The sequence below is a fragment of the Coregonus lavaretus genome, assembly GCF_964263955.1.
Source record: "Coregonus lavaretus genome assembly, chromosome: 35".
In the NCBI taxonomy this organism is placed as follows: Eukaryota; Metazoa; Chordata; class Actinopteri; order Salmoniformes; family Salmonidae; genus Coregonus; species Coregonus lavaretus.
The window spans coordinates 12,891,522-12,908,939 of NC_140022.1; the positions used below are offsets into that span (position 1 = coordinate 12,891,522).

Sequence of the window (17,418 nt, forward strand, 5' to 3'; positions counted from 1 at the left end):
GCCAAGAAACACGAGCAATGGACATTAAACCAGTGGAAATCTATCCTTTGGTCTGGAGTCCAAATTGAAGATTTTTGGTTCCAACCGCTGTGTCTTTGTGAGACGCAGTGTAGGTGAACAGATGATCTCCGCATGTGTAGTTCCCACCGTGAAGCATGGAGGAGGAGGTGTGATGGTGCTTTGCTGGTGACACTGTCTGTGATTTATTTAGAATTCAAGGCACACTTAACCAGCATGGCTACCACAGCATTCTGCATCGATACGCCATCTCATCTGGTTTGGGATTGGTGGGACAATCATTTGTTTTTCAACAGGACAATGACCCAACACACCTCCAGGCTGTGTAAGGGCTATTTGACCAAGAAGCAGAGTGATGGAGTGCTGCATCAGATGATCTGGCCTCCACAATCCCCCGACCTCAACCCAATTGAGATTGTATGGGATGAGTTGGACCGCAGAGTGAAGGAAAAGCAGCCAACAAGTGCTCAGCATATGTGGGAACTCCTTCAAGACTGTTGGAAAAGCATTCCAGGTGAAGCTGGTTGAGAGAATGCCAATAGTGTGCAAAGCTGTCATCAAGGCAAAGGGTGGCTACTTTGAAGAATCTCAAATATAACAAATATTTTGATTTGTTTAACACTTATTTGGTTACTACATGATTCCATATGTGTTATTTTATAGTTTTGACGTATTCATTATTATTATTCTACAATGTAGAAAATAGTAAAATAAAGACAAATCCTTGAATGAGTAGGTGTGTCCAAACTTTTGACTGGTACTGTATATGTGATGGGATGTATAGACATTATGGACAGTATGTGGATAGAATATGCAGTATATCTGAAGAATACGTGGATAGAATAGTATATGTACAGCAATAGTTAAATAGGATAGACCTTGACTAGAATACAGTATATACATATGAAATGGGTAAAACTATGTAAACATTATTAAAGTGACCAGTGTTCCATTATTAAAGTGACCAGTGTTCCATGTCTATGTGGCAGCAGCCTCTAAGGTGCAGGGATGAGTAACTGGGTGGTAGCCGGCTAGTGACAGTGACTAAGTTCTGGGCTGGGTACTGGGTGGAGGCCAGCTAGTGATTTCTATTTAACAGTCTGATGGCCTTGAGATAGAAGCTGTTTTTCAGTCTCTCGGTCCCAGCTTTGATGCACCTGTACTGACCTCGCCTTCTGGATGATAGCGGAGTGAACAGTCCGTGACTCGAGTGGCTGAGGTCCTTGATAATGTTCTTGGCCTTCCTACAACACTGGGTGCTGTAGATGTCCTGAAGGGCAGGCAGTGTGCTCCCGGTGATGCGTTGGGCTGACCGCACCACCCTCTGGAGAGCCCTGCGGTAGCGGACGGTGCAGTTGCGGACGGTACATATGCACACTGGTCACTTTAATAACGGAACACTGGTCACTTTAATAATGTTTACATACTGCTTTTACAATACTGTTTACCCATGTTTTACCCATTCTGTATTCTAGTCAAGGCCATCCTATTCAACTATTGCTGTACATATACTATTCTATCCAGGTATTCATCACATATACTACATAGTGTAGCATAAGCACATGGTTTGGAGGGCTCTTAGATATTACTCTTAATATAGCCTAGAATTAAATACATGGAGGACATGGAACCCCCTCAACATTAGAGAAAACCACTTTTGCAGCTTCAAAATAACTAATAACAAATATATTTTCATAATGAGTGACATCAATTTCTTATACATGTGTATTAACTTTGTGATTATTACAATAGCAACATTGTTGTTATGTAGGACTTTGGAAATGTTATTACAGTTATTACAGAAGTGGAATAAGGAAGTCACTATTCCTCGTGTACAGTAGTTAAAAACTCTCAGCTCATTGCGATCCAATTCAAATGTGATTACCAAAGGATTATGTAATAACATCCTAATAAAATGTTGCTCCAAAAGTAATTACAGTTTTATTACACAGGCACAAGAACAGTTTAATGTTAAGTGTTACTGAGAATGCTAACAGTAACAAAATATGGCTATTAAGTGTCGAAAGGAAACTAAATATCTCAAAACTGCCTTCTTGAATCAACTACAGACAAGGTAGGTTGAAAATCATGTTAGTTTGTATTCTGAGTAAACTATCCATTTAAAGATGTTATAGTGTGTGTTTAGAAGTTGTTTTGGCTAAGCATAGATCCAATATGCTGTCAGATAGATTGGAATAGTATGGGCAATTGTGTGTGCTCTATTCATTCTATTTCTATCTTCAACATGCCGTTCCAGATTCAGCCCTGCCATTAGTTGAAGGCAGCCAATCCAATAGTTTCAGAAAAGGACTCACTTCCTGATATCTGTATTCAAATATTTGTAAAAAAAAGTAGTTGCTTTATCAGATCCGTATTGAAATAGTTTTGAAAAATAGTCACTTTCTGAGGTCTGTACTTCGTTTTAAGAAGTGGTCCGTTTTTGGAATCTGTATTCAAATAGTTGTAGTCACCTCCAAAGTAGCTATTTGTTCCCCCGGAAAGATTTTTACTTTCCACAAAGCACAGTTAAAAACTATATTTATCCCAGGTCTGAAACAGAGCGCACCTAAAATCAGAACCATTTGTTATGATTTCAATACCATCATTGAGCGCGCACACACACAGATAGGAACACTATGGTGTCACAGAATATTCTTTAACACACTGGGAGATAAAGTCTGCTCCGATGCACACACACACAGTTCAGTAGTACTAGTAGCTAGGCTGTGTTAGTAGTAGCCACATAGCTAGAATAAAAAGACAGATTCAGACTTCTTCACCAGTCCTTTATTAGGCTTCTACAGAGAACAGAAACAGTGATAGAACTACTGGGGTGTGTTCAGAACACACAAGGCTTTACAGCGTTTGGAAACTTCTCTATAGAGCCGTTTGTGGGCTAGATCATAATAGGCTGTGTGTGTGTTATGATTCTCTACTGTACCCCTGTGTGCACTTGACTTGCTCACTCAGTCCCCTTCATGGATGTTAAAGCATTGGATTAATCATGGACGAGGTTTCACCATGTTAAAATAATTTCTGATAGGATTTTCCTCACACCAGTCCATTCCTTTTAAATCCACAAGAGGGAGTGAAGGTACACACTTCAGGGAGAGGAAGAGACATCAGGGTGGGGATGTTGGAGGGTGGAGGCAGAATGGTGGTGGAGGGGGGGATTGACAAGGTGGGGCTGTAGGAGGGGTGAATTGAGTTGGGGGAGTGACATGTTGAGGATGGAGGAGAGGGAGTAGAGTGGAACAGGGGAAGCGTGGAGGTAAGTCTGTAGGAGGGTTGAATGGAGTAGAGGTGGAGGGGGAGGTATGGCAGCAGCAGAGGAGTGTTTTCTGTAAACAGCGAACGGTGACAATGAGGATAGGCCTAATTGTGTAATAAGAGTCTGATGGCGGTAAGGCAATTGGTCAGACTACACAGGAAGTGATGAAACCCAACAGGAAGTGACGACGCCAACAGGATGTGATGACAACAAACAGGACATGGCGAAATGACAACTTCTCCCAGTTGGGAGAGGAAAGTGCTACGGTGGGTTTTACACTTTAGAAATGTGCTTCCTTCACAATAATCATAATATACAGAAACAACCATGCACAACACGCATACAGAGAGAGAAAATAACCACTGGGATGCAAACTTTTATTAATATTACACTCTCACACACAATAATAAACAAAATAAACATTCTTCCCTTTCATAGACTAAAATACTTCATACCCATGCATCTCTGAATACTTTAAAGAGTTACACGACTGCCCTATCTCTATCATTATCAGGCTTGACTGAGTAACTGGGTTAGAGCTGTTAGAGTCATGGGGTCTGGATGGGACTTGGTGAGGCAGAGTCACAGTGAGTTTATTACGGAGTCATTACTTACTGACCAAGGCTTCTGCGCTGAGGTGGTGGTATGGGGCTGCATAGTGTAGTAAACTGGTGTTCAAACACTGACTGGACCAGTCTCTGCAGGGGTTGTTTCTGCAGGACCAGGCCACACACAGACGCACGCACACACGCACATACATACACACGCACAGACATACACACGCACAGACATACACACGCACAGTGAGAGAAAACAGAGAGAGAGAGACCCATGATGGGACTATTTTTCAATACGTCATGCTCTACAGCTTTCTCTTCTGATTGGTCGATTGGCAGTTGATCCCCGCCCTGAATAACGTGTCTCAGGCCTGCCAATGGATGCCCTCCTCTGGCCCTCTACTTGAGGAAGCAGTCTAGTTTCTTCTGGATGCTTTCGAAGGAGTCGGCTCCCATGTAATCCGCCTGGCCCGCCTCCCATCGCTGCCTCCTCTCCTCACTGGACACCTGGGGGGCCTGGGGGGGAGGCGGGGGGCGGATGATCTCAACCACACTGTCACAGACCTCATCCTACAGGGGGTGGAGGGAGAGACAGGGGAGGCAAACAAGATGAGCAATCTGAGACATGGAGAAATACTCACTAATACAAGGGCTACAGTGACAGCCATGAAGCGTTTCCCCTCAACCCAAAGCGTTGACCAATAGCAGAGCACCGTGTCGCCATCACTGAGGTCAGCAGCTTCCTCTACAGAGAAACAGAACTAAGGGCAGGAGCCGGGGTCAGTGGGAGCGAAGAGCCAATCAGCTTCTTCCTGTTACCGTGGCAACTCCAATAAGCACAGCCGGCCGGTTACTAGAGTTGGACTAGGGTGTCAAAAGTATAGCACTACATAGGTGACTACATCATCACCCTACTGCAATATCATTATTGCACTACATAGGGCATAGAGTGCATTTGAGACATGCCCTTAGATTACCTGTTTAAAGTATCCATGAGAGACATGGAGAGAGGTTACCATGTCAATGACCTGCCACTACAGAGGGTCAACACACACACCATCATCATCATCATCAGCGACTGAAACCAGCAAATACTGTACTTAAACTTCTGTGCGATTACACTGTGAACACACTGTACTCACACACACACACTGTCCTTCAACAGTTCCCCTCAAAACATACAGTGCCTTCAGAAAGTATTCATACCCCTTGACTTATTCCAAATTTGGTTGTTACAGCCTGAATTCAAAATGGATTAAAATTATTTTTTCCTCACCCATCTACACACCATACCCCATAATGACAAAGTGAAAACATGTTTTTTGAAATGTTAGCAAATTTATTGAAAATGAAATATTATATATATTTTTATATATATTTAAATTTACACAAGTAAGTATTCACACACCTGAGTCAATACGTTAGAATCAACTTTAGCAGCGATTACAGCTGTGAGTCTTTCTGGATAAGTCTAAGAGCTTTGCACACCTGGATTGTACAATATTTGCAAATTCTTTAAATATTCTTTAAGCTCTGTCAAGTTGGTTGTTGATCATTGCTAGACAGCTATTTTCAAGTCTTGCCATGGATTTTCAAGCCGATTTAAGTCAAAAACTGTCTAACTAGGCCACTCAGGAACATTCAATGTCGTCTTGGTAAGCAACTCCAATGTATACTTGGCCTTGTGTTTTAGGTTACTGTCCTGCTGAAAGGTGAATTTGTATCCCAAGCAGACTGAACCAGGTTTCCCCTTTAGGATTTTGCCTGTGCTTAGCTCTATTCCGTTTCTTTTTATCCTAAAAAACTCCCTAGTCATTGCCGATGACAAGCATACCCATAACATGATGCAGCCACCACCATGCTTGAAAATATGAAGCGTGGTACTCAGTGATGTGTTGGATTTGCCCCAAACATAATGCTTTGTATTCAGGACAAAGTTAATTTATTTGACACATTTTTAGCAGTTTTACTTTAATGCCTTATTGCAAACAGAATGCATGTTTTGGAATATGTTTTATTCTTTACAGGCTTCCTTCTTTTCACATTGTAAATTAAGTTAGTATTGTGGAGTAACTACAAGGTTGTTGATCCATCCTCAGTTTTCTCCTATCACAGCCATTAAACTCTGTAACTGTTTTAAAGTCACCATTATCCTCATGATGAAATCCCTGAGTTCGGAAGGACGCCTGTATCTTTGTAGTGACTGGGTGTATTGATACACCATCCAAAGTGTAATTCATAACTTCACCATGCTCAAAGGGATATTCAATCTGTTTATTTTTAACCATCTACCAATAGGTGCCCTTCTTTGTGAGGCATTAAAAACCTCCCTGTTCTTTGTGGTTGAATCTGTTTTTGAAATTCACTGCTCGACTGAGGGACCTTACATATAAATTGTATGTGTGGGGTACAGAGATGAGGTAGTCATTCAAAAATCATGTTAAACACAGTGAGTCCATGCAACTTATGTGATTTGTTCAGTCACTTATTTAGGCTTGCCATAACAAAGCGGTTGAATACTTTGACTCAAGACATTTCAACTTTTCATTTTTTATTAATTTGTAAAATATTAAACATAATTCCACTTTGACATTATGGGGTATTGTGTGTAGACCAGTGACACAACATCTCAAATTAATCTGTTTTAAATTTAGGTTGTAACACAACAAAACGTGGAAAAAGTCAACGGGTGTGAATACTTTCCGAAGGCACTGAACATATCTCACCAGTGTTATTGTACATCTTTCAAGATTCAGAAACCATTGTCAGTACTGGAGATCCCAAGAAGAAGTACACCCACTATGAGAAGATGGGCCAGGGGTGAGTCAAACTCACACACACACACACACACACACACACACAGTACCTCAGTGCAGCCAGAGCAGAACAGTGCGTCTCCATATGCGTCTCTGAGAGCAGGTAGGACACCAGAGGAGTAGAGGTTCCACCACTGAACTAGGAAGTCAGGGTGCAGGTCACCCAAGCCAGGGGTCAGGGTATGACCTTTGACCTTCCCGGTCTGGGTGTCATAGGAGTAGTTCCACGGCTTCACCTTCCCCAGGAAGTGGACCACCTTAGCCTCACGACCGTACCTACAAACACACACACCAGAGGTTGTAAGTCTTAGTGTGTGTGTGTGTGAAGTGTGCGTTCGTGCGTTGCGTACTTATAGAATAAATTAGGCTTAACTAGGAGAGTGTGTATGTATGTGACAAAGCTACACTGTGGTTTGGGCTTGCCGGTAGTACCAGTGTGTGTTATTTGAGGGCAGGCCTGAGCCACTCCTCTCTTGAAACTCAACACCAGACACCCTTTCAACTGACCTTGGCTTAGCTTACCTTATAAACAACAAAACAGATCCTCTCTCTCACTCACTCTTTTACTCTCTCTTTCGCTCACTCTCACTCACTCGGTCTCTGTCACTCTGTCTATCAGTCACTCTCTCTCTCTCTGACACACACACTGTTGAGAGACAGGGATTTGGAGCTAAAAAGTGTGAAACAACTTCTACTGTGACACAACACTGGAGCATGTGTGTGTGTATATATGTGTGTGTACCTACTGTTTGAAGGCTGGTAGATAGGTGTATATAGCGATACTGCTGAGGTTGTAGATAAAAGGCAGGTGTTTGGAAATGTCTGCTGTTGACCAGGTATTGAAGAAACTGTTCAGAACCCCTTGGTCCCCACCTAGAGAGATAGAGAGATAGAGAGAGAGAGATGTGAGTAATCTCATCTTTCTCACTGACCAGCCAAATGCATGGCTCTCAGCAGTCTGCTCTCACTACCCATCCATAAAGAAAGAGGGAATCTGTAATGGGTGGAAGCTGAAAGTCAGAGACAGACGACCCTGACAGCACCGTGATAACAATCAACCTCTACAAGACTGGGACTGTCATGGTGCAAGGTAACCTTAGGCTGTTTGAAACAGACTTTCAGACCATTAAGGAGAGAGCAGAGAGAGAAGGACACCACCAGTGACATGCCCTCCCACAAGACAAACTCCACCAGCACCACCCTCATCCCCACTATTCCCACCCAAAAAGGCACATCCAGCACCTCTTCCCACCATAGTGGAGGACACGCCCCAGGAGGAGAGCGACCCCCTCAGTGCAGAGCAGGCTCAGGCCCTCCTCACCACCATGGCTGCCATGAGGGATCAGTTCACCAAACTGGAGGGGGAGGTGGTCCTGCTCAGGGAGAGTGAGAGCAAACAGCAACCAGACATCCACACCTTAGAGGAGCTCCTAACCAAGGTGCGGACAGAGCAGGACAGCAGCCTTGCAACACAGCTGAAAGAAGTTCAGCAAGAGAGAGACGGACTCAAGAGAGAGCTGGCTGATCTAACAAAGGAGGAGAGAGAGCTCCAAAAAGACAGGCAGAGCAGTAATAACGAGCTGACCACACTAAGAGAGGAGCTGCAGGAGAGAAAGAGAACAGAGGACAGGCTGCAGGAGCAGCTAGATCACCACTCTATGACCTGCCCTCACACAGCAGAGGAGCCCACCTCAACCAGCCAGGCCTCCCCAGCCCTGCCGGCTGCACGCCTCCCCCAGCCCACAGAACAGCCTCCCACTGACAGCGGCACTCACACAGACCAGCCACACCCCAGCTCCAACACCCACCAGCCCCAACTCTACCCACTCCAGTCCAGAAGAAACACTGGGTGAGATTGTCCTGTTGATGGACTCAAATGGGAAGTTTGTTCAGGAGAATACACTTTTCCCTAGACACAAAACGAGAAAGGTGTGGTGCCCAACAACTCAAGAGTGCCATGGCGCTGCTTGATAAGGCCCAGCTCGGGTCACCAAGCCACATAATCATACACACCGGAAGCAACGACCTGCGTGCTCAGCAGGAGAGGATGGCGACTTCACTACGGGGAGTGGTTGAGAAGGCCTCCGCAATATTCCCCAACTCAAGGATCGTGGTGTCAACCCTTCTACAGAGGAAGGACTTCCACCCTGCCACAATCCAAAGAATAAAACGCCAGCCTCTCCCGGGACTGTGCCCTGCGACCCAATGTACACCTGGTCCACCATCCCACCCTCGATCTGGACTGTCTCTATGACCATGTTCACCTGTACAGGGAGACAGTCCCCATCCTTGCTAAGACTCTCAAGGATGTCGCTTTAAACCGCATCTCGACCTCTCCACCCAAGAACAGCGGAGCCATCTCCACCCCCCCGAGATCACCGAGACAACACCCCGGACCAGCACCCTGGACCCCACAGCCACGACCACAGCACCACCAATCTCAATGCCCACCACAGCCAGCGCAGCACAGACCACCCCAGCCCAGCTTCAGACCCCCCCCCCACCCCCCCACCCTTGGAGGAGCCACAGCCCGGCAGGCAGAGCTATGCACAAGCTGTGAGAGGAGCAACTGGCTCAGCTCCCACCAACGAAATGAGTGACATCAAACAAATGCTGAATCTACTATGCTCACATGTGATAGGCCGTGGGTCATGGTAAGATGAGCACAAGAACTCCACCATCCTCACACTACATCCACCCAAGTGGCATGACACAAATACTATCTTAAATGATAAACAAATTACATTTGCATAATAAGAGTTTACGTTAATTGAAACATCCTATTTTAATAGTTCTTGTTGGATTGTGAGTGTTCATCTCATTTTGAAGGTAAAGAAAAAACAGTTATGAAATATTTTTACGTTGCATGTTGGAATTTACAAGGATTGAAGTCCTCTGCTTTTGGGCTAAAGAGCAGAAACCCAGACTTCCTTAAAGAAATTGATGATGTTGATATTGTAGTACTACAGGAAACATGGTGCAGAGGTGATGTTTCCACTGGCTGTCCACTAGGATATAGGGAGATAATCGTACCATCCACCAAATTAAAAGGAATCACACAGGGCAGAGACTCAGGGGGAATGCTAATATGGTATAAATCTGAACTAACTAATTCAATCGAATTGATCAAAACAGGAGAATTCCTTCTGGCTTAAAATCAACAAGGAGGCTATCTTAACAGATAAAAACATCTTCCTCTGTGCTACATACATTCCACCCTCAGAGTCACCCTACTTCAATGAAGAGTTTCTCCATTCTAGAGGGGGAGATTAGTCACTTTCAGGCCCAAGGCAATGTGCTGGTCTGTGGAGACCTGAATGCTAGAACAGCAGAAGAACTAGACACATCTACCAGGAAGCAACAACCTTTCCCTCCCCACATACCCCCCCCAGAAACAACTATGACAAAGTGAAAAACTAAAATGGAGTACAGCTCCTGAAGCTCTGTCGAACACTGGGTCTGTACATAGTTAATGGTAGGCTAAGAGGGGACTCTTTTGGTAGGTACACCTACAGCTCATCCCTTGGCAGCAGTACTGTAGACTACTTCAACACCGACCTCAACCCAGAGTCTCTCAGAGCCTTCACAGTCAGCCCACTAACACCTCTCTCAGACCACAGTAAAATCACAGTGTAACTGAGAAGAGCAAAACCCAACCATGAAGCATCACGGCCCAATAAATTACATGGTACTAAACAGGCCTATAGATGGAGTGCAAACAGTACAGAAATCTACCAAAAAGCAATTAGTAGCCAAAAAATACAATCTCTCCTGGACAACTTTTTAGCCTTAACATTCTCCTACAGCAATGAAGGTGTACATTTGGCTGTTTGGAACATAAACTTTATATTTGACAAATTAGCCTCCTTGGCTAATCTAAAGAAACATAAGAGCAAACCAAAAATAATAGATAATAAAAAATGGTTTGATAATGATTGCAAAAATCTAAGAAAGTAATTGAGAAATATATCTAATCAAAAACACAGAGACCCAGACAACAAAAATATACGCCTTCAATATGGGGAAACACTGAAGTAATACAAACACACCCTAAGAACAAAAAAGGAACAGCACATTAGAAATCAGCTGGATGTAATTGAGGAATCCATAGAATCAAACCACTTCTGGGAGAATTTGAATAAATTAAACAAACCTCATAATGAGAAATTGGCTATCCAAAATGGGGATATGTGGAGAAATCACTGTGCAAATCTCTACAGCAATATAACAAAGAGCCCAGAACAACAAGATATACAAGAAAAATTACAAATCCTTGAATCAGCAGTCAAAGAATATCAGAATCCTGTGGATACCCCAATTACAGAACAAGAATTATTGGAAAGACTTTGCACTCTCCAACCCAAAAAGGCCTGTGGTGCTGATGGTATTTTAAATGAAATGATCAAATATACAGACCACAAATTCAAATTGGCTATACTCAAACTCTTCAACATTATCATAACTGCAAGTTTTTTCCCCGATATTTGGAACCAAGGATTGATCACACCAATTTATAAAAATGGAGACACATTTGACCCAAATAATTACAGAGGAATTTGCGTATCATAAACAGCAGACTACATAATTTCCTTGATGAACACAACGTCCTAAGCAGAAGCCAGATTGGATTTGTAAAAACGTATCATACAACAGACCACATTTACACCCTCCACACTCTAATTGACAAACAAGTAAACCAAAACAAAAGGAAAAATCTATTCGTGTTTTGTAGGCTTCAAGAAAGCATTTGATTCAATTTGGCACAAAGGTCTTTTTTACAAACTAATAGAAAGTGGTATTGGAGGGAAAACATATGAGGTTATTAAATCAACTAAACAAATGTGGTTAAAATCGGCAACAAGCAAACAGACTTCTTCTCTCAGGGACGTGGAGTGAAACAGGGCTGCCAATAAGTCCAACACTATTTAACATCTACATTAATGAATTGGCAAAAACATTAGAAGAATCGGCAGCACCTGGTCTCACCCTACACAACACTGAAATCAAGTGTCTTCTGTATGCAGATGACCTGGTGCTACGGTCTCCCACTAAGGAGGGGTTACAGCAGCATCTAGATCATCTGCACAGGTTCTGCCAGACCTGGGCCCTGACCGTTAATCTAAGAAAAACGAATATAATGATATTCCAAAAAAGGTCCGGAAATCAGGATGCAAATATAAATTCTATTTGGACACAGTTCTATTAGAACACAGCATTACACGTATCTAGGACTAAATATCAGCAACACAGGAAGCTTTCAGATGGCTGTGAATGAGCTGAGAGACAAAGCAAGAAGAGCATTCTATGCAATTAAAAGGAATATTAAAATCGAAATTCCAATTAGAATCTGGCTCAAAATGTTCCAATCAGTTATAGAACCAATTGCTCTATATGGCAGCGAAGTTTGGGGTCCGCTCTCTAATACTGAATTTACCAAATGGGACAAAAATCCAATCAAAATACTAAATGCAGAGTTTTGCAAGACTGTATTGCAAGTGCAAAGAAAAACTCCAAATAACATTTAGATCAGAATTGGGCCAATACCCCCTCCTTATTCGATTAGAAAAAAGAGCCATCAAATTTTACAACCATCTACAGTGAGGGAAAAAAGTATTTGATCCCCTGCTGATTTTATACGTTTGCCCACTGACAAAGGAATGATCAGTCTATAATTTTAATGGTAGGTTTATTTGAACAGTGAGAGACAGAATAACAACAAAAAATCCAGAAAAACACATGTAAAAAATGTTATAAATTGATTTGCATTTTAATGAGGGAAATAAGTATTTGACCCCACTGCAAAACATGACTTAGTACTTGGTGGCAAAACCCTTGATGGCAATCACAGAGGTCAGACGTTTCTTGTAGTTGGCCACCAGGTTTGCACACATCTCAGGAGGCATTTTGTTCCACTCCTCTTTGCAGATCTTCTCCAAGTCATTAAGGTTTTGAGGTTGACGTTTGGCAACTCAAACCTTCAGCTCCCTCCACAGATTTTCTATGGGATTAAGGTCTGGAGACTGGCTAGGCCACTCCAGGACCTTAATGTGCTTCTTCTTGAGCCACTCCTTTGTTGCCTTGGCCGTGTGTTTTGGGTCATTGTCATGCTGGAATACCCATCCACGACCCATTTTCAATGCCCTGGCTGAGGGAAGGAGGTTCTCACCCAAGATTTGACGGTATATGGCCCCGTCCATCGTCCCTTTGATGCGGTGAAGTTGTCCTGTCCCCTTAGCAGTAAAACACCCCCAAAGCATAATGTTTCCACCTCCATGTTTGACGGTGGAGATGGTGTTCTTGGGGTCATAGGCAGCATTCCTCCTCCTCCAAACACGGCGAGTTGAGTTGATGCCAAAGAGCTCGATTTTGGTCTCATCTGACCACAACACTTTCACCCAGTTCTCCTCTGAATCATTCAGATGTTCATTGGCAAACTTCAGATGGCCCTGTATGTGCTTACTTGAGCAGAAGGACCGTGCGGGCGCTGCAGGATTTCAGTCCTTCACGGCGTAGTGTGTTACCAATTGTTTTCTTGGTGACTATGGTTCCAGCTGCCTTGAGATCACTGACAAGATCCTCCCGTGTAGGTCTGGGCTGATTCCTCACCGTTCTCATGATCATTGCAACTCCACGAGGTGAGATCTTGCATGGAGCCCCAGGCCGATGGAGATTGACAGTTCTTTTGTGTTTCTTCCATTTGCGAATAATTGCACCAACTGTTGTCACCTTCTCACCAAGCTGCTTGGCGATGGTCTTGTAGCCCATTCCAGCCTTGTGTAGGTCTACAATCTTGTCCCTGACATCCTTGGAGAGCTCTTTGGTCTTGGCCATGGTGGAGAGTTTGGAATCTGATTGATTGATTGCTTCTGTGGACAGGTGTCTTTTATACAGGTAACAAACTGAGATTAGGAGCACTCCCTTTAAGAGTTACCTGTATGAAAGACACCTGGGAGCCAGAAATCTTTCTGATTGAGAGGGGGTCAAATACTTATTTCCCTCATTAAAATGCAAATCAATTTATAACATTTTTGACATGCGTTTTTCTGGATCTTTTTGTTGGTATTCTGTCTCTCACTGTTCAAATAAACCTACCATTAAAATTATAGACTGATCATTTCTTTGTCAGTGGGCAAACGTACAAAATCAGCAGGGGATCAAATACTTTTTTCCCCTCACTGTATGTGTCTTCACAGTCATGTTGAGACTGGTTGACTACTATTGCTTTAATGTATTGTTATTCTCATTAATATTGTTGTTGTAGTTGCTGTTAATGGTAATCCCATTTCCACTACTACTATTATTATTGCTGTTGGTCCCACCATTTTTGTTATATGTATACTTTGACAATGTAAGTAATTTAACTTGCCATGTCAATAAAGTCTATTGAATTGAATTGAGAGAAGAAAAGAGAGAGGAGAGAGAGAGAGAGAGAGAGAGAGAGAGAGAGAGTGGGGAGGGGGAGAGGTTAGACGAGAACATGACAGGTATTTTAGGATCTATAGGAGCTTGTTGGCAGCAGAGTCCAAGGAAAATCCATAGGCGATATAGTGTGTATTGCGCCACCCCGGATACACACACTTTGTACCATGTATTTTATTCTGTACTGCAGCTGCTGCTGCTTGCTCTTGTCCAGCGCTTCCTTGAAAAACACATTCATATCTCAAATGGGACTCACATGGATGAATAAATAAATAAAAACACACAGAACTGACTCACCGTCAAAGCTGCCGTTCTCAGTGCAGTGTGTCATAAGGCTGCGGTATGTTTCATTGGACGGTTTAAAGACGAACACGCCTGAGTTGAAACAGTCTGGCCAACCAGGATCAGGCGCCGCAGATAACTCCTCCCTCTCAAACAGCTCATCAATGTTGGACAACACCTGCGTACACACACACACACAATACTGAGCCCTGAACACATATTTGCTGTAATTTGTACTGAGTAAGGAGTGTGAGTGCTCACCAGTGTGTCTGCGTCCATAAACACACACTTGGTGTAGTGTGTGAGTGTCCAGCAGTGTAGCTTGGTGAAAGTCACTCCCAGGTCCGGTCTCTTCATCAGGGCCAGGTGGACCGTGTCCCCAGAGTCCAAGACTTCCACCACACACACCTCGTCGTAGATGCTCCTCAGCACGGCCCTGCAACACACACACACAGTTTGAGTTGTGTGTTACCTGCTCAGGTGTACTCAGGCTTGGCCAATACAAAACTAACAGAGACAAGGCCATGGGTGTGTCAAACACTGAACATAGATAATGGTGTGTGTGTGTGTGAGTATGTATGAGTGCGAGCATGGTTGTGTGTTACCTGCAGGGCTCTGCTACGTGCGGTCCAATCAGAACCACCAGTTGTTTGGTTGTGTTATTTTTGCGTAGCGACCTCCCCAGAACCATCGCTCCTTTAGCATAGTTGTCATTCGTGGCCAGAGTCACATATGCTTGGTCTGATCACACACACACACAGTATTATAACACACATACACAACCATGTATTTGACTAGTTATTTGGCACCTGCACCCTCTCTACATGGCTTATATCGATACATCATATCAAATGGCCTATAGGACTACAGCTAGGGTAACCATATAACCTCTACCCGTCCCTACCAGAGAATAGCCCTATAGTTTACACACTGTAATATAACTACCATATGTGAACTTGTGGTGGAAATGTCAAAGGCAGTTCTGCACGGGCCGTTTCCACTTGTGAGATTGACCATACAGACAAGAAACGCGTCGTGTTCAAAACGAGTGATGTTTTTAATCCTTAAAAAATAAACTCACCACTACGTATGAGATCTCGGGTACATATTGTAGATTACATAGACACATAGCAAAAATGCGTGTTTGATATATCACTACGCAGCGTGAACAAGTGCACACTTTGGGATGGAGGAGAGAGTTGGAATTCAGCAATGGCCGAGCCGCACAGACACTGCAGCACGGTAAACACAACAAGCACACGATGTCATCATATTTGTTGCCCACACGGATAACGTTACTTTAAATACATCGCGGCATAAAAACGACAATCTACATATAAATGGGAGGACTGTGTAACTGCGTAGAATATGCGCACCAACCAAACTATATATAATCACTGTGTTGCAGATTGATGGCAAAACAAAGCTACTGGAATTTTCGTGTTATTCGGCTATAGCTCCAAAGCATAGGCTTATATAATATTATCAAACAATAATAATATAAAACAACCTAACATAATATAGCAACACTGTTGTCACATTTTAATGGTTATAGGCGATTCCTGTCATCCTTATGAACCTGCTGTCTTACCCGCCATGATCCGTTATTCGGTGTGGCCGTAGCTCGGGAGGGTCTGGAGTGCTCGATTAAGTGTTTAACGGGAGTTTTTCGGTAGCAACTGAGCTAGAAGACACAGCTGGCGATTGTCAAGAGAACGGAATCAAGTCAGGAGGCCATATTCCGCGTCATGTGATCCGTGACAGCACACACGCCCCCCACAATCCACAACACAAACACACACACACAATTTAGAATCGAAATGTTTCCAAGTTTTAGTGATTATTTTAGTTTTCCTACAGTTTTTTGAACATATATTTGAACTTAGAGATAGGCCTAGTGATCATACTTAAGAACGAAAGGGGAAATAGCAGTACATAATACGACGATAATTACGTCAATCAGTGTTATTTATGGTAAGTCAGAAAAGCTGTGCCTACTAATTGCTTATTAGACCAGTTCCCATGTTCCTTTAGCGACACTTAGTGGTGAGATGGTGTATCGGCACCCTGGGCTGACTAATCGAGGATAAATGATTTATTTATCTTTGGTGATGGCTGAGCGAGGGAAAATTATTAGTAGCCTATGCCTATTTCTACTGTTACCCGATACACTGTCACTTATATAATTTCAAACGCACATGCACAAGATGCCATCAAAATGAATGAACATTTGGGGTCCACACAAAACCAATGACCATCTCATGTTGAAAATGCAGGTCTGTATGGTGCATTTACTGGTCTCTGTGGCGCTCTCGGGAGGTCATAACTATGTCTACTTTTACGGCATGCTCTTCATCCCGACGCCCAACTAAGTTTCTCGTAGTCAGGCCGAGCGGTCAAAGGCGCTGCATTTAGGTTGCAGTCTCCCCTGGAGGCGTGGGTTCGAATCCCACTTCTGAAAAACCTTTAGCGCCTGCATGTCATGCTGCTTTGTAATAACCAGTTGATGAATAAATTACTTCAGATAATGGAAATAACAGTTAGTATGAGTAGTGAATAACTATCCTATTTTTGACATTCTGCAAAAACAGCTAGTTGATGAGAGGTTGAAAGAAAATTGCAAGAATCACGCAAGCTCACAGGCGGCCACAAACAGGCAAATAACAAAAGGATCTCGGAATGCACAACTGGTCGGTGTTTATCAGTGAAAAAAGATAGTCTGCAAGGGAATCGGAACTCGCCGCATTGAAAGTCGTTACAGGTAAGATCCCTTGATAAACCCTAAAAAACAACAACAAAACGATTCTCATGAATCACCACTAAGCCATTTGCTAAGATTTCCCCCATTTTGACATGTGGACCTGTTGGCACTCTTACCCTGACGGTTGTGGATACTTCCAGACACATATTCTGAAGACACTAGCACCAGCAAACCTAATCCTACTTTTAACCGATACTGTTCATCCCGATACCCAACTAAATTGTATGTAGTCAGGATGGCCGAGCGGTCTAAGGCGCTGCGTTCAGGTCGCAGTCTCCCCTGGAGGCGTGGGTT

The 17,418-nt window shown here is 43.3% G+C and overlaps 1 protein-coding gene across 1 annotated transcript; it reads right to left on the minus strand.

Annotated features, from left to right (window-relative positions):
• Nucleotides 1-3,652: 3,652 nt before the first annotated feature.
• LOC311109676 (glycogenin-1-like) lies at nt 3,653-16,099 on the minus strand. The gene is made up of 7 exons (XM_084152640.1): nt 15,955-16,099; nt 14,969-15,104; nt 14,625-14,799; nt 14,379-14,541; nt 7,409-7,535; nt 6,713-6,938; nt 3,653-4,416 (listed from the first exon to the last, which is right to left on the minus strand). Exons 1-7 carry the CDS (start codon nt 15,959-15,961, stop codon nt 4,246-4,248), a joined length of 1,005 nt encoding a protein of 334 aa, XP_084008766.1. The 5' UTR covers nt 15,962-16,099; the 3' UTR covers nt 3,653-4,245.
• Between the last annotated feature and the right edge of the window lie 1,319 nt (nt 16,100-17,418).